General features: G+C 38.2%; 2 protein-coding genes across 3 annotated transcripts; one reads left to right on the top strand and one right to left on the bottom strand.

Moving 5' to 3' along the window:
* Positions 1–270: 270 nt before the first annotated feature.
* On the bottom strand, positions 271–21,528 carry LOC137993459 (dynein axonemal assembly factor 5-like). Of its 2 annotated transcripts, XM_068839315.1 has the most exons (20): positions 21,271–21,528; positions 20,693–20,907; positions 19,460–19,694; positions 18,501–18,635; positions 17,087–17,235; positions 16,570–16,666; positions 13,840–13,927; positions 13,593–13,705; positions 13,392–13,514; positions 12,345–12,524; positions 11,170–11,361; positions 6,896–6,994; positions 5,834–5,994; positions 5,565–5,696; positions 4,852–4,963; positions 4,645–4,741; positions 3,337–3,439; positions 2,695–2,797; positions 1,263–1,360; positions 271–492 (listed from the first exon to the last, which is right to left on the bottom strand). In XM_068839315.1, the coding sequence occupies exons 1-20, from the start codon at positions 21,322–21,324 to the stop codon at positions 444–446; spliced, it is 2,535 nt and encodes an 844-aa protein (XP_068695416.1). In that variant the 5' UTR covers positions 21,325–21,528; the 3' UTR covers positions 271–443. The 2 variants fall into 2 exon arrangements, 1 of the variants encoding a protein (XP_068695416.1); XR_011121876.1 differs by lacking the exons at positions 271–492; positions 1,263–1,360; positions 4,645–4,741 and having other exon boundaries at positions 21,271–21,465.
* A 55-nt stretch (positions 21,529–21,583) lies between these two features.
* On the top strand, positions 21,584–24,743 carry LOC137993461 (kelch domain-containing protein 10-like). Its single transcript, XM_068839317.1, has 2 exons — positions 21,584–22,478; positions 24,349–24,743. Exons 1-2 carry the CDS (start codon positions 21,615–21,617, stop codon positions 24,604–24,606), a joined length of 1,122 nt encoding a protein of 373 aa, XP_068695418.1. The 5' UTR covers positions 21,584–21,614; the 3' UTR covers positions 24,607–24,743.

Genomic DNA, 24,743 nt, shown 5'->3' with positions numbered 1-24,743 from the left:
TTCCTACGGTATTTTAATGCAGTATTAGCGGTAATTATCAAAATCAAGGAAGCCCACCAATAACTGATAACTGGCAGCTTATGATCAGGCTTCAAGTTCTATAAAATAAGCATCTAAGCTTATCCTGAAAATAATACCCTATCATACAGCACATTCCCGTTAAAGCCATATAAGGGAGTACCCCCCCCCCCCCCAAAAAAAAAAACCATGTTGCAGAAAATGAGTGTAGTCTTACCATTGCACCAAAATTCAAAGTTTCAACACCGTGCATAAATTTGTAAACTTGACTTTTATTTCAAACCATTTGGTAAACACTATCTTTGCAGTACTTTAGCTAGCAAGCAGTTTACAATTTGCTCAAGCTTGCCTAATTTGTCTTTCCGCATCGTACTGTCAACTGCGTTTGAAGTCCAGCATTCTCACATTTGTGAAGCTGAACAATCTCACTTGTTTATTAGGCTTTGACATTCTTTTAAAAGTTCCTCACAGTACCTAATATATGGAGAAATAGCATTCAAAACGTGAGTAACCAATCTTGAAAGGCCATGTGTAGAAAGATACAAAATTAATGGATTTCAAACGTGTCACAATGTAACAACATTGAGAAACATGAACAGGGACAAGGAAAGTAGACCAAGGATAAGGAATTGGTTACAAGAAAATGGAGCATCTGCATGGGTGAATTACCTTTTAAAGCAACATTTAGAGAACAGTAATATCGACCAAGTTAAGACTAAATAATGGCAATTAATTAAGGTGGCTCAAACCAGTTTCAACACTTGAAAGAAAATTAATGTACTTATTAGAAGGATTGACACTACAACACCTTATCACTTAACAGTACCATGTCAAACACCAATTATTGCTGAATAAGATTTGGTCATTTTTGTGATGTAAAAAGTTACCGTGGAGACAGGAAAGCCCTGCAAAAACACCCTATATTTTGGCTTTAGATCCTTGTATCTCAAAAACGAACTCAGTGACGCCCGTTTTTTATTTCTGAAATGTAATCAGCAAGCCAGAATGAAACTTTTTGCAAAGTTAATAAAAAAATCTGTGGAGCGGATTCAGAGCCACCTTAAAGTAGCTCTGAATACACTCCACAGAAATTTTTTGAACGCTGCAGAGAGTTTCATCTTGGCCTGCTGATCACTTTTGTGCAATAAAAAATTTGTTTTTGAACTTTACATTAATTACCTTTACATTTTGAATTTACATTTTGACTTTACATTTTGAACTTTACATTTTGAAGTTTACTTTACCTGGCAACTCTGTGCTTGTGCCTAACAGATTCAACTTGTTCCTTCATGAGAGTTGGCTGCACAAGTGCTGCTTCCTTTAATACATTTAGTACTGCTTCCTGTGAAAAGGAAAAAAATGGTCTGTTCATGAATGCCAAATACATTATTTTTAATGCAATACAATGGAGATGTTCAATTAGGCACTTGTCACCCAAGGCAAATTAAATATGCTGATCTTATTACTCGCCATTTTTTGCAACAATGTGCTCAATCTTGGAAACTTTGGCCAATTCTTTTGGCTGTTTCTGCTTTAGCATAAACTGTAGTTCATGTCAAGCTCAATTGAACTTTGTACCTTACTGATTGCATCAACTGATAGTTTTTTGTGTTTGCACATCCGATCAACATGCGTGCTTTTCTCCCCTCCTTTTATTGAATGAACCACTTAGAATTTTGTTGACATGCAACCAAGTCACCATCCAATCAAGTATGCTATGGCTTGCTATAATTATGAGCACATTAAATTTTTGTCTGCGAAATCCTCAGTTTATTCTGGACCACTAGGTGAGTCTTTTCCCCCTCCCACCCTCCCATATGATCTACAGTAATGGGATTATCCTCTTCGTATCATTATAGGCATTAAAACTGGTTTGGGGATAAGTGTTGAGGACACCAACCCTTCAGTCCCAAGAAGAAGCGATGCCCGGCTTTCCCTAGCTTGGCTGAGAAACAGTGGCATATCCACTTCCCCTTGCTGGCACAACCTTCTAGGAGCTTGGCATTCATGTAGGTACACGCTGTTCAGGGCAGCTGTGCTCCGTGCACACACTGACAATATCCTAGTCCCAGCAGCAGGTGGCACTTTTTCCCTAGCCATTTTCCTCCCACCAATACTGCATCGATCTTCAATTATGTGTGACATTAACTATTTAAACATGTGACTGAGAATCAAGAAATACATTAATTTTCCATCCGAAGTTGTAAACATTATTTTAAGTCCTGCAGCACACAGTGTTATACTTCTTGGTGACGAAGCAGTAGCTTTGCTTTGATTTTGTTCATGAATTGATTTGCTGAAACAGTGTAATACTTTACCATCCCCCACCCCCCCCCCCCTCCCTCCCTTGACACAAGAAGAGAAATGGTCATCATCAAGCTGTTGCTCAATTCTCTTTACTTTATAATCTGCAGTCCTTCTTCAAAGACCTTTAAAAATAAGCAGAACCAGTTTACACTGCAAGTTCAATTTAACATGCAGTTCATAATTTTGCCCATTAATTTTATTAATTTTGGTTAAATTATCAAGTTTCTTAGTTTTGGGTGAATCACTGACATCCATGTGCATTTACATGTAACAATAGCAGCCTCCCACGATGCAAGAAAATTGAGATGGAGTATCAATGACCCGCACTAGTAGGAAACAAAACGCAAAATTCTCCATGTCCGGATTTACCTGTATTGAAGCAGTGGGATCATCAAGATGAACTAAAAGGCCCTTGAACATCGCTTGCAGATGTAACTTGTACAGATCACTGTTGTAATCTGACGGAAAGGCCCTGAGAGAAGTAAAATACATTAATACACTTTTTGGCAGATGCAGCACTGATCATGCAACAAAAAGACGACCTTGGAAAAATGAAGTTCACTCTCAGTTGAAAAGACAACAATGTATTCTCCACTTGTCTCAACAAAGTGTTAGTAAAGACATAGAAATGTGCCACAATAACTGAAAGCTAGCTATATGTATTTCAAAATCTGTTCTTCAACCTAATGGAATATTTGCTGAGGAAGCTACCAATTCAACATTCTGCAAAATATCCCAACTCAACTTCTGGTGTGAATGCAGCAAACTCATTAGAGATGCTGGAAACATGGGGAGTGTAGAGTACATTTTAAAGGAAAATTTGGAGTTCATTGTGACATATGCCTTTGAATCATCCTTAGAAATGAGACATAAAATAGATTTTGTTGCTTTGAAAAGCACAAAAACAAGAGCAACACTACTAAAGTGGAGACGGCCATATTGCTGTTGTGGGCTAAAAACTGAACAGGTACTGAACAGTAAATCATTGCATGTGACACTCAGGGTACCCACCTAAAATATGCAAGAAATGTATTGGTTACAACAATCCTTATTTCATCACTGCTGTCATCCATCCTTTTCAGTAACTCAGGGTAAATTTGGTGAAGCATATCAGCTAGAAAAATACCACAAAAAGCGTAATTATAACGTCTTTTAAATATTCATCCATGGACAAACAAACATTACCTCTTCCCTTTGAGGAAATAATCATTCAAATCATATGTTTCTACAGAGCCAGAACATGATAGTTTTAATTATTGAATGGTCTATATTTAGATACATGTAAACTATGTACCAACAACTGTTAATTATTAATAATTCCCTTTCAAGCTACATAATATACATGTAAGAGAAACAACTAAACAAAAAAATTAGAGTTGGTTGGCAGGTAGAAGTTGTGCAATGCATCATGCAACCTCTCTTGCAATGTTGCCCAACTGCAGTTATGAGACTTCGTGACGATTGCCTAACTTCATTCAGAAGTCTGCTTTCAACAATATTAATTAACAAGGCAAATTTGCCTTAGTTCACAATGGACATTGCAACACAAACATTGTGTGCCGTGTATTACTGAACAGCACCTTTAAGATAGGGGGCACCAATTGGGGATCTGGTGGTTTTCAGTCGAGAGGAGAAAGGAAATCAAAGATCTTGCAAAAACCCTTTCAGGGGAAGCCAACCTTGTGCAGCCTCTACTTACCACTACAGTGTATGCCAAACTGGTCTGCTTAATAACAAAAAATTCAAGAGCCAATAATAATAATAATAATAATAATAATAATAATAATAATAATAATCACTTTATTTAACCCTTTCACTCCTGTGGGGTTCCCCATTGACGGGTAAAAATTAATCGTCTGGCATTAGACAGAGTGAAATCTTTAAGTCTCAGTGGCCCTTACAGGAGTGAAAGGGTTAATTAAGTCTCAAGGTTATTTAGCCAAGTATGAGTGCTCTACTAACTACATGTACTGTATTCAAATCAACTGAAATCAGAACAAATCAAAATTAATGTTGGTTTTTGAGGAGAGGGGAAAACAAGAGTGCCTGTGGAAAAAACTCTCGAAGAGTAGAGAGCCATCAAACTCAACCCACACATGGCGTCGAATCCGGGAATCAATCCCAGGCCACATTGGTGGAAGGCGAGTGCTCTCACCCCTGCGCCAGCCCTGCTCCAAGCCTTCTCCCTAGTAATTAAAGACTCTATCTTGAATTGTACACAAATGAATACAACGTTGTTGCCTTGGACAAGCCTTAGGACAAAATAATTAATTTGCAAAGGATATAATGACAAAAAGAAAGAAAGGTAATGCCATTTACCATTAAAGCTGCTTTTGCAGGATATAAGTAATTTTTGGAGGGCTTTGCAGGATACAAGTCTTGTTGTTTGATTGTGATCATCAAGACTGCTTGCAAGCTGACAACAGAATAAGAGCAACCCTCTTCAATGAGATCTACAGCTGCTGTACATGTAAATAAAGGCATTTAAACAGACTGAGTATTAAAATACATAAACCTTGTCACTACCTGAGTCAAAAGGTCTTTCATAACTTGTCCAGCATTGTGATAAGACAGCAAATTTGACTGCAGTAATGCCCAGAGACAGGAGATCGCTGCAGAGCGGACAGCAGCAGCTGTTCTAAACCCACACAAAAAAATGCGAGACTGGTATAAAAATATTATTATGACTCAAATAGGTAAAAAGTGAAACAACGTTTTCAAGGTACTGTACAGTAACAGCACGAAGTTGGAAAGCATCATTTTTCATCTCAGTTTAATTGAAGGGACATGGTTTTCTTCTGCCTAACCCACTCACACCTCAAACGCCATATGACGCCCGCAGTTGACGAGTAAAATCATCTGACGTTAGACAGCACGCAAGCATCACGTCAACCTTCTGTCTCTAACCCACATTTCAAATGCACATTTCTGAAGCTAATGACAATTCAAGGAAAACATAATAATTGTTATTTCAGTTAACAATCCCATCTGTTAGGAGGCTGAGCTAGTGGTCTATTTAATTAAACAGCACTGCTTCCTGAGCCAGATTAATATCGCATAGTTATTATTATTTTTTACTTTAGAGTATTAAAGGGTACAACTATGAAAATGAGTTTCTGAAAATGTGCATTATTTTGTAGTCTCAACTGCCATAGAGCACAAACCTATGTAGCCAAAATACCCGTGGGAATGTATCCACTGCTCTTTGCAAACAGTGTGAAAATCTCTGTTCAAGTTACCTTCCTGCCTGCCACACACAGTTGGGTATGATAAGCTTCTGTACAATGTGCACTGAATATGAACTGAAGGCATTTTGTGATTCAACCGATTGTGAGGCACTCATCAGAAGATGGGACAGCAGTGAAAACATCCTGAAGAATAAAGGGTGTATAAATTATTGCTACCTGGATTGCAAGCTACATGGCTGAAACTGTGCACATCATCTTCAGTTACAAATTATTTTATGCCAAGTAAGCAAGAAACCAACCAATCATGCAAGGCTGCTTACTTGAGTCGGAGCTCTGCAGACTTTTTTGTGCTGTCTAAACATTCTGTAAAAATTGCCATGGAAACCGTAAGGTGACGACTAATGATCTGTCCTGATTCTGTCAACAAAACATCAAACAGACGGCACTCTGGAGAGTACTGAGACCATGAACTGTGGTTTTCCTGCAAAAAATTCAAATGCATAAATGCCAGTAAAAATAATGTTTGACCAATGAAAACACAGGAAAAATGAGTAGAACATCTTCAACCCAGTAAGTACTGTTCTTTTGACTATAAGTGTGAAATTATAGCGGCATACCTAATGAGTGCACAAGTATAGTATATTCAGGACAAGAGGTACACAAGGGATGAGTAAAAAAATTAATAGCTAAACAAGTCAAGTGTTTTAATTTCTTCATAAAACACCGATATTCATGCACTAAAGAAGGATTTCTGATGACAATTTGACTGCAATTCAATGTTAACCTAATTGTATTAATTTAAAGCCAACATTCATTTGTTGTCAGTGAATCTCTTAACATGCATTGTCCACAATCCCTAGGGAATTTTTCCCTCTTGTGATTTAAAGGGTGAACTTGTAGCATTGTGGCAGGTAGAACATTTTAGGAACTGTTCACCCATTTCCTTGCTTCCTTCTAATTTCCATTTCACTATTAATTTTGTCACAGTGACTTCTAAACTCCATTGGGGCTTATGGTACATGTAAGGTTGTGAGAATACGACAGCCCCTTCATTTGTCCATTTTTCACAACATTTTTCCATTGCTAGCAGAATGAATGTGGTGTTCAACTTTTGCATGTATGTAACAGTATTCAACAGCACAAAAACAGAAGACTGGATGACGGCTATAATTATAAAAAAGGTTTTTGTGGTCATACATGTAGGTTTGCCAAATGAATGATCATTTTACTTATTAAAATTAATATTAACTTAAAGAAGAAAACATGTGGCTCTTGGAATTTAGTCATCAATATTTCCCCATTTTCTCAAAATACTATACAAGGCCCCACTTAAAGTCATACAGTGTAAAAACAGACAGAACATTGTCTTGATCTGCACTAGCCTTCAACTTGTCAAGGAACTCTTGAATATGATTTTCATAGAGCTGTGAAACGCTATCCAAACCCTGGGAAGTTGTAAGTTTCAATAAAACGACATTCACCTGAAAAAAAATTTTAAAAATAAAAGAAAATTCACTAAACAAAGTAATGTGCCTACAAATAAGCCTGAAATATTGAGAGGGCAGTGATGAAATGAAAGTCTGAAAAAATCTGACTTTATAATGGGATTGAACCCATAAACTCTGCATTCCAGTAATGCCACTGCAGTGGTCTACCAATATTGAATAATATTTTATTCAGCTATAAAGCCAGCTGGGCGCTGGGCATTTTGTGATTTTGTAAAATTAATGAATCTATTGTATGAAAGATCAGTGAAATGTGGAAAAAAATCAGTTCTTGAGAATGCTTCTTTCCATTCATACAATGTCTTTCAGATAACAGTCCAAAAAACAAGAAATATTTTGTATTTCTTTTGTATGTCATGACCACTATAAAATAATAATAATAATAATAATATTAATATTAATAATAATAATAATAATAATAATATCTGATCTGCTAATCGCCCTTTCTCGCAGTCGAAGACTGAATTGCTAAGGGCGCAGCTCAACGAGGTCGGACCGGAGGAGCTGTCCTGCCGGCTAGGCGCTCGGCCCCTGACCACGACCCATATATGACCTCGGAGCACAGCACCACAGCCTGATGGAATAGGCCGGGAGTTGATTTTGATGAGGGAGGAAAACCGGAGTACCCGGGGAAAAACCCTCGGAGTCAGATTGAGATCGACTGAAACTCAGCCCACATACGACCCGAGCCAGAGTTGAACCCAGGCCACAGAGGTGGGAGGCATGTTTGATGACCACTAAACCACCCTGATTCCCCCAACTTTGCAGTTGTCATCAGCTGAAAGCACACAGTTTCTTCACTTTTATTGTAATTGACAAGTAAAATCATCTCGTGTTAGACAGAGTAAAATCATGCACAGGTGTATAAGTCTTACTGCCAAGGGTCAAAAAGAGCATTTTCACATGTCATGGCGGCCATGTTGGTGTTCCAAAACAAAGGAATGGTGGCCATGATGATGTACCAAACTAATCCTCCAGGAATTGAACTCTATTTTATGCAAATACTTTCCTTTGTTTCAGTAATCCAAAATGGCTGCTGGTCATGTGAGTGAAAACGCTCTATTGGAGGCAGAAGTTGTTATAAACCCATTGACTCCCGAACACCCTCCAGTTGACAAGTAAAATCATCTGGTGTTAGACTGAGTAAAATCTAATAGTATTAAGTCTCACTCCCAGAGATTATTGGGTTAATGGGCCCTTTGCAGGATAGTGATCACATGGTACAAATCCGCCATACTGGGACGCAAATTGCCCACTGGGACATCTAAAACAAAGAAAATTTAGATTAACTAGCCTTTGTTTTAATAGATGTCCCAGTGCGCAATTTGCGTCCCAGTATGGCGGATTTGTACCATGTGATCACTATCCTGCAAAGGGCCCATTGCCAATTGGCCCAGCTCACTTGAACTTCATGTAGCATTTGCCTTACTGGCCTTAGTAAGAAATACATGTACCATTAAGATAGTATAAATTTAGGTTAAAAAGTGCATTCTTTTTTCCCCAGTAGCTTTGCAAACTCTCAATTCCTTTGTAAGAGGCATGTACAGTACAATCAGTGCATCAGCATTGTTCTCACGATTTTGCAAGCATTTCAGGTCGAGGATGAATGTACTAAATAATCATCATGTACACATACATGTACCGTCAACTCTCGTTATGGGGGACACGCTTGGGGAAGTCGTTTTAGTGTCTGTAAATTATGGTGGGGTGTGAGTAAAAAAGGAGAGAGTTGAAAACACTGACCCCCGCACTGCGCACCAGTGGCTCAGTTGGTTGAGCACCGGGCTGTCACGCGGGAGGTTGTGAGTTCAACTCCGGCCGGACCATTACTCAGGGTCTTTAAATAACTGAGGAGAAAGTGCTGCCTTTGTAATTACATCTGCAAATGGTTAGACTCTCTAGTCTTCTCGGATAAGGACGATAAGCGGGAGGTTCGGTCTCACAACCCTTCAATGTTCATAATCCTGTGGGACGTAAAAGAACCCGCACACTTGTCGCAAAGAGCAGGGCATGTAGTTCCCGGTGTTGTGGTCTGTCTTCTGTGGTGTATCATGGTTGGGAGGGTAAATGCTCGGAGTTCTTAGCTACACCAAGCTACTCTAAAAATCCGAGGGTAAATAAAGATGTATGTATGATGATATGACCCCCAGTCCATGGACTACCCAGCTGGACTATCCTATAAAAATAGACTACACTGTAACTCTAAAAAATACTGTTTGGAATGAGTATACTCTTGAAAGAACTGAATAATTATTATTGATTCTATACTACACCTGTACATTGCAAGTACCTTGTCTGTTTTCGTCTGCACGGCCACATGGGACTAAATTCAGGAATTGCACTGGTCTCACTTCACTTAAATGAAGTAGTCGGCCATCACAACAAAATTATAGAAAGCTAACCTTTTTAAAATGGGTGCTTTACTTAAATACTGTTCCCTATGCCATTTAAAATGGGTGTTTAGGCTTAACCCATGGACTGGGGTCAGTGTTTTCAACTCCCCCAGAAAAAAAACTACTAACTGTTAACATGTCATACATGTTTATAATAACAATGACTGTAAAAACTGTGTTATTTTAATTGTTCAACATGTTGAATGTGCCACTTATGTGAACTACAGAACAGTTATGCTGAACAATAAAATTGTTTCAAAATAGTCAACCTTTTGGCAAATGTGTTGAGTACCTCTGTTAAAATCTTTAATATTTGGGAATTTTTAAAGCTTGCCTCATTATTTCTACAGATATTGCAGGCTAGGGTTGGACATTAGCACTCGCCCGCTCGCCCAGGCGAGTCTCTAAAGTGTTGGGTGAGCGCAAATCATTGATCACTCGCCCGTTTGGCGAGTACTATTTTCGTGGCCAAGAAATTATTTAAATTGCAAAAGAAACACTGCTTTTTGCATTCCATTTTGCCAAGAAAATCCCTAAACATAAACTTAATTACCATTTCTATTTTACAAAGTTTTATATTCCGAACTGTCTAATAAACTGGCGCTAAAAGGCAACATTAGGAGTCATAAATAGACAGATTATATGAAATATGGGCTGCTTTCCATTAAGCTAAAATTTCCAGAAATTTCGGGCTGAAGTCAAATGGAACGGTCTGTTTCGGTTCGGTCCGACCGGAATATTTGGGACCACCTCAGGAGGTGGTCTTCTTTGACCGGTCGGTCCGGTCCGACCGAAATGGAATTTCGGTCGAAACGACTACTAAATGGGACGCTTCGGTCCAGTTGGAAATTTACTTTTGATGAAAAATGTCGTTCCATTTTTTCTTGGTTAGTTCCACTGGTCCCGGACACGATGGTCAGGCATAATGGAAAGCACCCATGGCTTCCTGGTCAGTGATACTGCTGGTCACTATCGAACCATGTGACCAGGTAAACATGGCGCCTTAAGACTGCTCCTGAGAAGAACAGACACATTTACAGGGATCTCACAATGATTCATCAATAAAAAAATCAATTTAAAATATAAAGTAAGTGCCTCCATTGTTTTTTCTTGGGATTTAAGCTCTTTAAATAGAACATTTTCATTGAGGTAATAATCCTCGGTCTGCAACGTGCTTGATGACATTGCAAGCAATTGTTTTCCCGTACCTTCCAGGCACTCTGATCAATGCGTGTTGAAACTAAAACAGACTTCCAATTAACTTTAATAGCCTTTCAGTGTTGAAGTAAATTTTAATGGTATTAAATAGTAAAAATGAAGGATGACAAAATTAGTTGGTGAGATTGGGAGGGGGGGGGGGTGGGGTGGGTAAACGGGTAAACTTTTGGGCAAGTGAAAACTGATCCGGGCGAGTGCATTTTGAGGGTCACTCACCCGAATGGCGAGTACTGTACTCTCAAAATTAAGTGTCCAACCCTGATATCGGCGGCAGCGTTTAGCAAAAGTATGGATTCAAATCTTTTTATTCTTCTGAACCTTTTTTTGTTCTCATCTTTTACCTTATTTCTAAGTAGGAAATCAATTTAATTTACATACCAGTAATTTCACCAGAAAGGGAAAGGTGGTTTTGGTGGATGCTATCTGATTTTATCCCAGGTACAGATGAACAAACATTGTACTTTCTGTCAACCCTTCGTACCACTTTTCCCCAAAGCTTTTGGAGTAGGGAATTGGGCAAATCCAGTGATTATCACCTACTTCTTTCTGTAGGTTTCCTTGCAACTGAAGTGCCATCACATGTATCAAAATGTAGAACAATGTAAAACTGTGCGTCCTGCTTTCATCACCAGCCTTGTCAATAATGGCTGAAACTGTGGCTAACAGATTCTGTTGGCAAGACATCTGCTGTGTGCAGCAGACATCTGATGATGCAATTGTATCACATATAGCCTGATAGAAAAGCAAAGGAATGTACTAATTGTTAATAATCAAGTGAATGATGAGGCCTCTTAAAAGCATTGACAAGGACAATGCCACTTGATTGTTATTTAACCTTGTTCAATAACAATAAATTATTGGTAAAACATACGAAACCATTCCAGCAACTGGATTGGTAAGAAGAGTGTTTTAAGAAAGGTCTGAGCAGTGATGACATCAACCAACAGAGGAACACCATAAAGTTGTCAGTAGAAATATTTTTCCATCACTCCTGACCTTCATGCTTGTCATGCAAGATTCAATATATTGGGCACACTATTGTCATATTTAAATGGTTGGGATGACCATGAAGTGATTTGCTACTGCTAAAATTTCATTTTGTTTGAAGTAAATGTTCTTGTTGTCACCATTCATATAACCTGCTCTTGATAACATACAGCTCTAGGTTGGTTTCACTAGCAAAGTGCACATAAGGAACTTTATTTAAGTGTCTTATCTTCTAGCGCCGTAGAGCACTAATCGGGGACACTGTAAATTGAAATTAACAACACAAATCAAATCAAATTTTGGTTTTTGAGGAGAGGGGAAACCGGAGTACCCGGAGAAAACCTCTCGGTGCAGAGTAGAGAACCACCAAACTCAACCCACATATGACGCCGAGTCTGGGAATCGAACCCGGGCCACATTGGTGGGAGGCGAGTGCTCTCACCACTGCGCCACCCCTGCACAAGCAACATGCACAGACCTGCAGTAAACTTGTTAGTGTCTTTTTTCATATCAAAAGGAGCTACATGGTAATGATGAAAATGCTCCTGAGTTTGCGTATTATGCTTGGATGACCAATAAAATCAGCCTTACAAGTAAAGTAATTCAGAATTTGGGTGTTTGCTTTTTAAGTGGACTCCAGCCCCCTTTGACAGAGCACCCCACATTAAAATTTTTCCAAGCAAGTTGTGTCTCAGGTACAAAGCCTCTAAGCAAATTAATGTACCAACCTTTAGATTAGGTTTAACGAGTTGTGGATTGCAGCCCCTGAGTAAACCTGTCAGGATCATCAAGCAACTGCTGCAGCCAGATGAAGAACTACTGGCTGAAGACTTGAGATGAGGAAGAGCTAACTTACAGAACACAGCTGGATCTACAAAACTACCAGCCATCTCAGAAATCAATACAACCTACAGAAAATATAAAAAAGGTAAATGTTTAGACTATTTTGGTTAATTTAACCCATTGACTCCCCAGGGTTCCCCATCTATGAGTAAAATCGTCTGGCCGGTTAAGGCCGGTTTGGGTATCAAAGGATTACTCAGGACAGTAAGTGATTAAGACAAAATGTAAAATCTTAGCCACAATTTCATTAATAATCTGCAGAAAAGTTGTGGCAACATGAGGCCTCAAGAGGCCAACCCTACGGCTTTTAGTTTGGCAGATTTCCAGTTTAAAAGTCATCATCTGATAGCTTTTCCAAGTGGCTATTACATACACTAAAGTGACGCATACAGTAGTTCTGTCATGATCATAAAAATTATTGTGTTCTAACCAGTAATACATGACTTTTTGTATGAAGAAGCAGTCGCTTCAAATGATTGGAAATGTATATAGAGACTAAAAAGACACTAACCACAATAACTATTGTAAAAGGTGTTTTACTGAACTGAATGCAACTACTGGTAAACTTCCCATACTTGAACAACTACATGTACATGTATTTTAATTTGTGACTGGAACGCTGTTCAGCACAACTAACATTTGTCACTGAGAGAACGGAAGAATTTGGTTCGGTGTTGGATCAAGCAAGCCATGTTTACCTGTCTAAATCATTTTCAAGTCTTGTTTTAGAAAACCAACTATGTAAGTGAAAAGCAATCTTAGTGTTTGCAAATTGACTTAACCCTTTCACTCCCAAGAGTGCCACTTATAGATTTTACTCTGTCTAACGGCAGACGATTTTACTCGTCAATGGGGAACCCCACGGGGGTGAAAGGGTTAAGCACGAACCAAACTGCTGGGAAACAAATGGATTCCCATTAGAGTGTCATTACCTGTTTAACTACCTCCTCATTGTCATCCTGGCTCGCCTTGTACAGTCCTTGTAATAAAATCTCCATATGCTGAGTTGTGTAGTCCTCCGCATAGAACAGAAGAAAGTAAACTAGAGAGGAGGCCTGTCAAATGAAAAGAGTACCCCGCTAAATTAATGACTTTGCATTGAAAAGCCTTTGAAGTCAAAACTTGCTCCAAACCTTAATTCTTGTATCTACTGTCCAATCTGTCATATCTCGAAGAGCAGCTGGTAAAATTTTTGACAAATTTCTCTGAACTAACACCCTGCATCCAAGACTGGGACGATCCACATCTAGAAAAATAAAATGCACTTACTCTAGTTTTGAATAAAATTTATGTTATAACATCTCTGCTCAGAAGCTATTCCCAAGATTCATAGAGTATTATAATTATAATAACAATAATCTTATTAATTTTGACAAATACCCATTACAAGGCGATAACAAGGTTTTTCTTCAAAATCTATTTTGTCCTTTAGATCATCTTCATTCTCCACTGCATACTGATTACCGACCTGAAAGAAAAACTGATTATAAGTTGCACATTTCAAGGCAAAAAGGAAAGGAAAGGCATGCCTGGCATAATAATCCAAAACCTTAGTGCTTTCTTAGGCCAGGATTGGATTTATGGATTTATAAACTTGGTGTTATGATTGTGTAAATTGACTTTGTTGGTTAGTATCACGTTGAGAGCACTTGCTTTCCACCGTGTCTTCCAGGTTTTTTTCCCCAGACTAGGCATCAGACTGTGTTTGAAGTTAATTCATATCTTGGTCTTACTAATTATTTACAGTCAAACCAACAATGAGGAAGTGGAGACATTAAAAAAACTTCAGAATCTTTTTTGAGGTTGGATCTCTTTTTGGAATCAGAGCTCAACACCATTCTTTGAGCACAAAAGCATTCAAGTTTCTGAGCACCAGACAAAAGGGATTCCACATTCTACATGTACATTCTACGACTACCGGTACATGTTCCAGCACTCGGCAAATTCCCTTTTCAATTATGGCTGTTTCTGCTTAGGTGGCCTCATGCACCATACGCCTTTTTTGAAGAAATCACACCAAGCCGGCTGCTGCTCTTCTCAATAAATTAGTGTGTGGGTTCTTTAACGTCCCACAGGGAACTTATGAACATGAAAATATAATTTGTGAGATGGGGCAAAATTAATGATTTACAGTCCTGTTATCCGAGAAGACTCGAAAGTCTAACCATTTGCAGATAAAATTACAAACTTTAAGACAGCACTTTCTCCTCAGTTATTTTAAAATCCTGAGTGTTGATCTGGCTGGGTTCAAACCCGTGACCTCCCGTGTGACAGCCCAATGATCAACCCACGGAGCCACCAGTGTAGGGTAGGGATGACAATAAACCTTCTCAATTGCATACTTCTCTCAACAGAAATTACATTGTCCCTTGTTTTCCATTCAAAGTAAATGTTGAGTAAATTGATTCTGGTAACAGGGTTAAGGTTACTGCTAACCTTTTCGGTCTCGACTTTTGCAAAATGTTAAAAAGCTGCCATAAGATAGCTCATTACATTAATTTTGTTTTCTTGTAAAAAAGAAATTATTTGAAAAAATTAATGATTTTTTCTTGCGGAGTTATTTGCAAATTTTGTGTTTTAAGTGACTAAAATGTTAATCCCCCAAGGTGTTATGAGATGTCAATACTCGTTAACACCTGTACAGTTTGACGCAGGAATACATTCGGGTATCTTAACTTTGTCGCATGTTGAGTTCGCCATTTATTTGTAGTCAATGTGGTTGTGTTAAAGAAATATACGAGGCAATATCATCCTTACTAGGGCATGAAACACTTGAAACGAGGAGAGAAGTCGAAATGGGAAAGTTCTCCCTGGGTAAAAAGTATAAAAAAAGCCAGGGTCTAAAAAAAAAAGATACCTTTCGAAAAAACGCAGCTCACTGCTAGCGGCAAGGGTCTGCAATCAGGTATAAATAATCTATGACTAATGATGCAGCACTGAATGCCTTATTAGGGGCCTTAATATCACGATTTTCATTGGTCGGTGGTATCATAGCGGCATGACTGCATTCACACCCGCATTGACAAGCTGTGAAAACGTGTAAAATCTTTTGAGCCCAAAAACTTAGGGTTAATTTTTCCAGGAATAGCTCCTCTTGAAATGAATTTATAGGGTATGTAGATTTGTCGGCTTTTTACGAAAATTGGGCAAAATGATCGTCGGATATTGGTGCACGAAAGTGTGTCAGGCTTTTCAAAAATTCGAAATATAAATTTTTTACTTTGACGTGTCTCTGCATGTGGCGAAACGGAAATTTTTCTATTGGTCAACTTCAAAGTTTATTTTCTCGGAAACCAATGGGAAGATCCTAAAAGTCCGGCACCCTTTGGTAGCCTATAAAGTGCTGATTGATATACAGTCATGTAGTACAGTTTGTTTGGTTGTGCATGATAATGCGAAGGCAGGTAATTCAGCAAAGTGAACTTTTTTACTTTTACTTTTGTATGGTTTTGAGTTTGAAGCTTCACGAGCGCTAAAGAAAGCCATAATAAACTAAAATGTTCATATAATTACTCACTCAGATTCTTCATTAATTTTTAGTACCTTTTTGGTGATATATACATGTAGTTTGCTGGAATTTTTAAATACCCAAACTGATAATGAATTAACATAAAATAGTACCAATTACTTTGAAAGAGTACCAATTACTTTGAAATAGTGTTCCAAAATAACGCGCTTGCGAAAGATTTCACGGAAGGCACCCCAAAAGGTTAGCAATAACCTTAAATGAACAATGTTTGTCTATAAGTTTGCTGCTTCTCTGCCTTGCCCTGTCAGATTTTTCTAACTTGAGGTATTCATACATGTATTAATTTTTCCCCCGTCAACAACCAACATTTCATTTGAAAATGCTTTAATTCGGTTTAAATACAGTCTTTTTACTTATAGTAGAGCACTTGTAAGTGGTTATAAATTATAGTTATACAAGCTTTCAAGACACATGGTTGAATAGTCAACTGATTAATTTTGTAGTACCAAATCAGTATTTTGGTGTTGAATAAGATTAATAAAGTAACTGACACTTAAAGAAAGTTGGTTGCCAATAATAATTATTATCATCCTCATTTGCATACAACAGAGGCTATTGATGCTGCTTACATGTACAGGTACCTTGCTCATGAGTTGTCTTGACTGCTTCTGAATATCAGGTAGTTCATCGGACAAACCTGTCATCAACAACGGCAATAGCTTATGAAAATATGAATACCTGAGCGTGAGGAAAGAACAGGAAAGAGATGAGAAAAGTAACATTTCTTATTTCAAATAACATGAAAGCCTGGTAAAAATATAACATGTTACCGTAAAGTCCATAAAATACTTGTCCAATAAGATCTGTTAATTGAATTTTGAACTTCATTGAGACTTCACTTTGCAGTGTAATCAAGTTTCTGTCTTTTGGATCCATCAGTTGATTGATGGATGGAGAAAAATAACTGACAAATCCTCTCTTTGACTGACTAATTAAATTTTAATATGTATTAACAGCAGCTTGCATTCCTTACAGTAAAGTCGAGACACATTCATACTCATTATGAAGTGTCATTACAAATGTTCACATGTACATTGTATCATGGTACAATGTATTACTGAAACAGGCTCACAGAAGATCCCTTTTGTGCAGCTTTACCTGTCTCGAAGATTTAGAAGCCAGTCTCCAACAACATTAATAACAGCAGCCCGCACAGTTGGAGCACTGTCAAAAGTCCTCTGTGCTAGATGTGATACAACATCATCCACATTCTTTCCATCTCCATAACTAATGACAATTCCTAATGTCTAGAAATCAAAAAATAGATACCAATTATTGAAACAACTTGTAGGGACAGTGTACTGTAGTCATTGCCATCATGAGTTGAGAAAGTCAGAGAAGCAAGTTCCCTTTGGATCCATGGGAGAGAGGGTTAGAATAACAGAGCAACAAATATGCAGTCGCGGGTCAGTGTGGGTGCAAGGGAGTACAATGTAGCTGTAAAGATGTGGGGTGACAGAAAGGAATAATTATTTGGAATGAGCCCGGGAAAGGGGTGGCGGGATACTCCCTTATATGGGCTATATAGGTATATGCAGCCCCAAAGGGATACCGGTAATGGTTTTTTAGCTGTTTTGGTCACTCTGAAATTGGGTATCGATTGTGACCATTTTGGTCTGAAATAGAGTATGGTTTGTGCACTTAAGTCTTGAATTGGGTATGTTTCTCAGAAGAAGCCACTTCTTCATCATTAGGTGATAAGACCATCAACAAAAGGCATTCTTAAATTGCTATGCCAACCGTGAAACAGCTGAAATAGGTATAAAATAGGGTATCAAATTTTTGGCCAGGTCTGAAATAGGGTAGGGAAAATCGTAGATTTTGGTCTGAAATGGGTAAGGGATTCAGGAAGTGGGTCACACATCCCCAACCAATTTTTCTGGGAGTACCTCAAGGAGGCCTGGGTCCTCTATAAATCTCTCAGAAAAGCTGTTTAAATTCTTTAGTTTGGAGAAAAAAAAGAGAAAACTAAACTTACTGTGCGAAAGAAATGCAAACAAATCGATCCTTCCATTTTATAGTTAACTAAATAAGGCGATCATGATGTGACTTCTGTTAGTTTGAAGGATTTATTGCATGTGATTGACTTGTGTTTCTTCAGCCCAATCCAGAGATAACCAACTCCATAAAAAAGAAAATTAATAGTAAACAACTGAATGAAATGACCAGCCTCCAACCTCAAACAAAAACCCTGCCTTTTCTGTTATTTTTTTGCAAAAAACGTTTTTGTAGTGCAAAGCAGAATACAGCAATATCAATTGAAGCTCAGTTGTTGGCTAAAATTACCTCTAGTTTTGCTAACTCTTTAAAAGATGTGGACACATAAAAAGAAAACTTTTGACACAGACAAATGTAGGTTTCTTTTTGGAGCACAACCACAACTACTTTGGTTAAGATGCATTTTTCTACGGTCTGGTTGAACCTTGTTAAAATCAATTGTAGGATGGTTTCAATTGGCTCAGTCTTATCAACTCAGTTGTAGATTGAAAGCAAGAAATAATTATCTGCCTACCTGTACACAAGAAACTCTAACTTTAGAGTGTTGATGAGAAAGTGATCTTAAAAGAGGAGTAACCAGAGAATTGGCTTGGAAGTAGAACTGTTCTGGACAAGCTGCAGCTAAAATGTTTGTGCACTGACAACTTTCCTAATAACGCAACAAAATACATGACTAGTCTTGTTCATAATCCAGTCTTGCAAATACAGTATAATATATAATATGCTAAGCCTACTCAAAATTTAGTATGTTAAGTTTAAAGTGCTATTATGACCAAAAAATCAATTCTTCTTTTTCTTTGGATTTCAAAACTATGTTAATAAAGCACTAAGTTACCCATGTTTTAAGCCTTGATCTGAATTTGCAAATCAAGCATGATGCTTTTTGTGAGCAAACTTGTATGTTAATAAAAACAAAATTCATGTACTACAGTAAGTAAACAATGACATCAGCAAAGATTTTGCTATATGGCTGTTCAGACAAGTATTATATTTCACATTATAAATACAAACCTATGATTTGCCGATGAGTAACTTGGGAATACGGTACCCTGAGTTCAACGTTTGAGGGAAGCAGGAGGGCAAACTACATTGTGATGAGCAAGACAACTCCCCTCTCACCAACATGGACACTAACATTTCACATCCTACTTGTTGTTATAGGTGGTCTGTATTTGTTCTGGTCCTCTGGACTCTTCCAATAACTTTTCTTTGAGGTCTACAGTTTTCCTGCATTACCAATAACCAGCTAGTACATGTACATGTAGCTTAATACATCCCTTATGAGTGACATATAGTACATGTAGATTACATGTACATGCAAGAGTTAACCAAAATGTACACACAGTACACAAAGTACACATGCCTCATTAAATGAAGTGTTCTTCTCATTAAAAAAAACTGGCTTCAGGATTTTCTGCGTAACATATGGGCAAGTGACATTCTTCAACTTAAACTGTAATTTTTTGTCCTCACCTTTCGGACATCATGAAATGGATCAACTAGAGTTCTTTGAAGTATTTTAATCATATCATCTATATAAACACCAATCTTTCCACCACATATCTCTGTAACAGAGGACAGCAGTTCAACTGTATACAGTCTTAATTCCTCACAAGGTTCCACCAACTCCGGCTGTCCCAGTCTCTGCACCACAGTTGGTATTAAATAAGGAAGAAACTGCGACAGGTCTGTAACTTGCTTTGAAAATCTAGAGGGATAGAAAAACCTCCATCTCAACCACACTGGACCTAATTCACCCCTCCCACATTGTAACAAAATTAATAGTCAAGCACACCACAAATTGTATCCAACAGAATAAGGGATGGGACCTACAGGTTCATAAAATTTAACCCACTGACACCTCAAACACCCTAGGACGCCTCCAGTTGATGAGTAAGATCGTCTGGCGTTAGACAGAGCAAAACTTGTTAAGGACGGTGCCTACTAATTCAAAGATATTTTTGCCCCGATTTACGATTATGCGGGAAATGTAGATCTTAACAAGTGTTATCGAAATCGAAAAAGAAAATTGGGGGTAACCAGGCATTTTTCAAAGATAATTCATGAAAAATATTTGTAAAAAGCTTTAAAATACAAAGCCATGTATGGCGTTCTTTCTCAAATTGAAGCTTAACTGTCTCTGAAAAATGCACGGTTACCCCCAATTTTCTTTTTGGAAACCAATAGTACTTACTAAGATCTATTTAGTCTGCATAACTTTAAACCGCGCAAAAATATCCCTGTATTAGTAAGCATCACCGATAGGAAATCAGAGTATCTCGAGATGCACAGAACGTATGTGCAATAACAATAGTAGGCACCGTCCTTAAGTCTCACTCCCAGGAGTCAATGGGTTGATGTACCTTGCAAATCCATTTCTGCTCAGTTATTTAAATACCGCACTCCAGTTGACACTACATAATTAATTTTGATTACCTTAAGTACAGAAAGTTACAAATTATTATTGAATCATTTCTAGCCTGATAAACACTTGTGGTCTTTTCAAAGACTGCAAGTCTTACTGAAGACTTGAAAAAGTCTTTCTACAAAGTTTTTTTCTTGGTTGTTTAAAACTATTAAATCAAGGCAAAAATACAGGTGTACTGCCTTGCTCTGAAAAGACATTTGCAAATAGATGGACTTTCTGCCTGCTCAGATAAGATCAATAAGGACTTTCTCACAAAATCAAAGGAAGATGAGACCTACTCAGAAACCAATTGCACTGAAAGTTCTCTGCATTTTTCAGTTGGATCAGCAAACAGTTTCAGAGCTGGTTTAAGGATTTCTTCAAAGGTAACTTGAAGCACAGTAGCTGAAAAATGAGGCTTTTTGGAAAAAACTTCCTTTCTGATCTTTTCCAAGGCTCTCTTTCTCGTGCCTCTGTTGTCATCTGCCAGGCAGTTGATATCTCTATGAAGGCTCTGCAAGTAATAAGCAAGTTGTTCGTTGATACGTAATATGCAGTCGTATGAAAGCAACAAACGTGCCAAGTCGTAATCTTTATTAATTCAGCCATTTTTGTTTTGTGCCCATGCAATGAAATCGGAGACCATGGTAAAGGTGCCAAAACAAATTGTATAAAGCATTTAATTTATACTGCTGCTACAAGCGCCAACTTTTATTGTTGCAGGCTGTTGCCATGCAGTCAACGTTGTCTTTTCTGTTCCTTCAATAAACAACACGGTTTTGGAAAAGCAAGTCACGGCTGTGAAGGTACCTGTTAAATCAAATTATATGACGTAAGGTAGTGAAACTTTAACCAATCTAATCCGCCTCACACTTACCTGCAATAACGCCTCTAAAGTTTCCCTATCTTTCGGACTCAAATCTGCCGCCATGTTTGCATCGTTAGACAACAAACTTTTACAGGGGCGGGTGGGACAACATTCACCGCTTTTTGATTTTTTCCTGGCAAAGTTGGAAATCAAAGGTATTTGCTGTTTTTTTTTTTCTTCACTACATGCAATTTACTCAATATAACCTTGATCTATCGTTAATTATTCTAAATTTCTCAATTTTCCCCAATTGTTTTTTTAGCACCCAAATTTGTACCTCCGGGGGAGGGTGGATGAAATGTTCACTTACAGAATGGATCCCCCAGAATGCTTTTCACCACGCAGACACAAAAATGGCTTCTGGTGTGGAGATTGTAACTCCTTCGCTGTTATCGGAGATCCCAAAGCCCAGGAGCGGCCACAGATGTTGCTCTGATGAGGGAAATGTCTACGTGTTTGGGGGTTATTCACCGCACCACCACCATGAACTGTTTCAGGAGCTGTGGCGGTTCAATATTTCTACAAGAACCTGGACCTTGATGCCAACTACCGGACCATTTCCTACCGAAGTTGCATCCAGTTGCGTCATCCTAGACAAAGGAAATCTCATAGTCTTTGGTGGTTCTGGAGTTCCGTTCGGCATGTGCAATAGCAATAAACTTCACATTTGTTCTTTGAAAACCTTACAATGGTTCGACTTTTCGGAGAGGTTTTCCGAGCACGCGGAAGACGGAAGGGAGGATGTATCTCCAATCGCAGGCTACGGACAGAGCATGGTTTTGTCGTGCGATAAAGAGCTATACGTCTTCGGTGGAACAACAGGATTAGAGTTTAATTCATATCTTTATCGTTACAGCTTACAAGAGCGTAAATGGGACTGTTTGAGGAGTGATAACCCGCCCATTCCTCGTTATCGACACGAATCGGTTTGTGATGGAGACAGGTTTTACGTCATCGGCGGTGGAATGAGTAGCCGGGACCCGAACAATTTTTTTCAGCTTGATAAGATCCAGTCGTTTGATTTTAAAAGCAAAGGATGGAATGAGCATGTATGTTACCCTTCTAAATATCACGGTTTTCCGAAGCGTAGGAGATGTCATGGCTGTGTTTTGTTTAAGTCCTCTGTCTTCATTTGCGGTGGTTATGATGGTGTATCCATCTTTGATGATATATGGAGCCTTGATTTGGATACATTTCAGTGGGAAAAACTTTTGAAAGTAAGTTTGCTGCTGAGGAGACCAAACGAGTTGCTAAGTATAATTATGCCTTTTACATATAACTGTGGACTAGTTGGGTTAGAATTAGTAAAGTTAAGACTTTCAAGTCTTTTTGGATAAGAAGGTCCTTCTCAAAACCCTTTTTCATAAGCTGCATGGGTCATTAAAGAACCCACACAGTAGTTGCATAGGGAAGATATCTGTTTGCAAACATTGTTTTTGTTATTCAAATTTGCCAACCACAGGAACAAAAGACCCTTTGTTTTGGCAGCCAATAAGGCTCTGGTTGGCACATAAATGATAACAGGTGACGTCAACGATATCTTCGCTATAGAATTGTGCAAGGAGCCCTTGGTGTTGCAGTATTTGCATTTGTGGCTGGCATTGATGTCTCAAAAATGCTCACAGTGTACAAGGCTGTGCTCTAAGGAAATTTGGGTTCCCAAGCATTTCAGCTAGGGTGTGCAGCCCTCTGAAGTTGGTCACCCAAATCAATTAATTATTTCTTCAATTAAAGGGGCAGTGTCATGCGATGGCATACGCGGTATTTTTCACACGCAGAGATTTTAACAGATGTCAATTTTTTTGCTTTTTCTGTTTAAGTGTAGACTAAATACGGCTTTAGAAAACCACTAAAATGCATATTTATCAATTATCAATGATTTGGAGTCCAAGAAATAAAATCGTGGGCGGTGGGCGGTTTTACTCACACAAATATTTTTTTTCTCTGCGATAAACCAGACATATTATCAAGATTAACATGCCATTTCAAAGCTGAAAGAGAGTGCATAAAATGTGGTATTATCAGTAAAATGTTAGGTTGAATGAGCTTTGTGGGGATTTGGTCGATAACACAGGGGAGAACAACCATAACCTAAATAGTGCAGCAGCGTAAAAATATTAAATTTGCATAAACTGTGATTCCTGCTTCATACCAAAATAAAATTTTACCCCTGTCAAAGCAGAAGTAACAACTTTTTTTTAGATGCCAAACTCCAATCGCCAAATTATGTAACATGTAAAATCATGTGGAACGGTCTATGAACCCAGTTGTTTCAAGAAAGAAAAAACTTTTCTGAGAGCTTTCGCAAAACTGTAACAACCAGCATATTAAAATTTTTAGCCTGCTCATCTGCTCAAAATACAATAAGCCAGAGTGCCTGTCCAGGAGAGCGAGTAATTTTTTCACTCACCTGAAGCCAAATGTTAGTTGCATCAGGTAACCGGGCACAGTTAGAGCACAGCCTTGGTGTATGAGCCCACATAAGAAAAAGCAGCCGCTGCAGAGCTTTCAATAAGATTTGAAGCATGTGGCTAAGTAATGTTAGCACCCAGTGCTAGGAGGTGAAGGCCTCTTTTCCTAAGGGAATGCTCCCCCAGTTTTTTTTTTTTTTGTTGTTGTTGTTTTTTTTTTCAATTGGAAGCTTGGAAACTCCATTTACGGTGATTTGAGAGAGAATATCAAACTCATTAAATAGCTTTCCAATAACAATTTTGACAGACCAATATTATTAACTGAAGTGAGTTGCTAATTCCTTTACTTTGGTTTTATTTTCTTACAAGAAATATGGAGCTCTGGTGATTTGCAAGTAAGCACCCACCGGAGCTCTGGAAGGATCCAGGTCTTTTTGAAAGCACTGCATACATGTAGTCAAGGGGGCTTTGCTAATGGAGATGTGCATGCAAACATGACAGTGTTGATATAAATCATATAGATTAACATTGAGAAGTTGAGTGAACTAACTCTGATCACAGCTTTCTGGCAATTTTAAATTATTATTATTATTATTATTATTATTATTATTATTATTATTATTATTATTATTATTATTATTATTATGATTATTATTAAGTTTATTTCTTATTACAGGTTTTGCCATATCCTGTCTATTTTCATTCTGCAACAGTGACTCCATCTGGCTGTATGTATGTGTTTGGAGGAGTCAAGACTCTTAATTCAAGTGAGGATGTCAGATCAAATGATATTTTCAAGGTCTGGCTGACACAACCGTCTTTAGCGGAGAGGTGTTGGGCAGTTGTAACTGCATGTTTTCAAGACAAACAAACTTTTCTTTTAGAAGCAAAACAGCTTGGCATTCCACAACACTTTCTGGAAAGAGTGGGGTGAATACCTACATGTATTTGGAATAAAACAAATTCTTCTTTCAGGAGAAAGGTAGTCTAGCATTCCATAGAACTATTTGGAGAGAAAGTGAACAAGCTACTGAAATGGAAAGTGACACCTGCAAAATCATCGGTTCAAAC

The sequence above is a fragment of the Montipora foliosa genome, chromosome 2 (genome assembly GCF_036669935.1).
Source record: "Montipora foliosa isolate CH-2021 chromosome 2, ASM3666993v2, whole genome shotgun sequence".
In the NCBI taxonomy this organism is placed as follows: domain Eukaryota; kingdom Metazoa; phylum Cnidaria; class Anthozoa; order Scleractinia; family Acroporidae; genus Montipora; species Montipora foliosa.
Note: the sequence above shows the minus strand (reverse complement) of the source record. Positions and strands in the feature narration are given on the sequence as shown.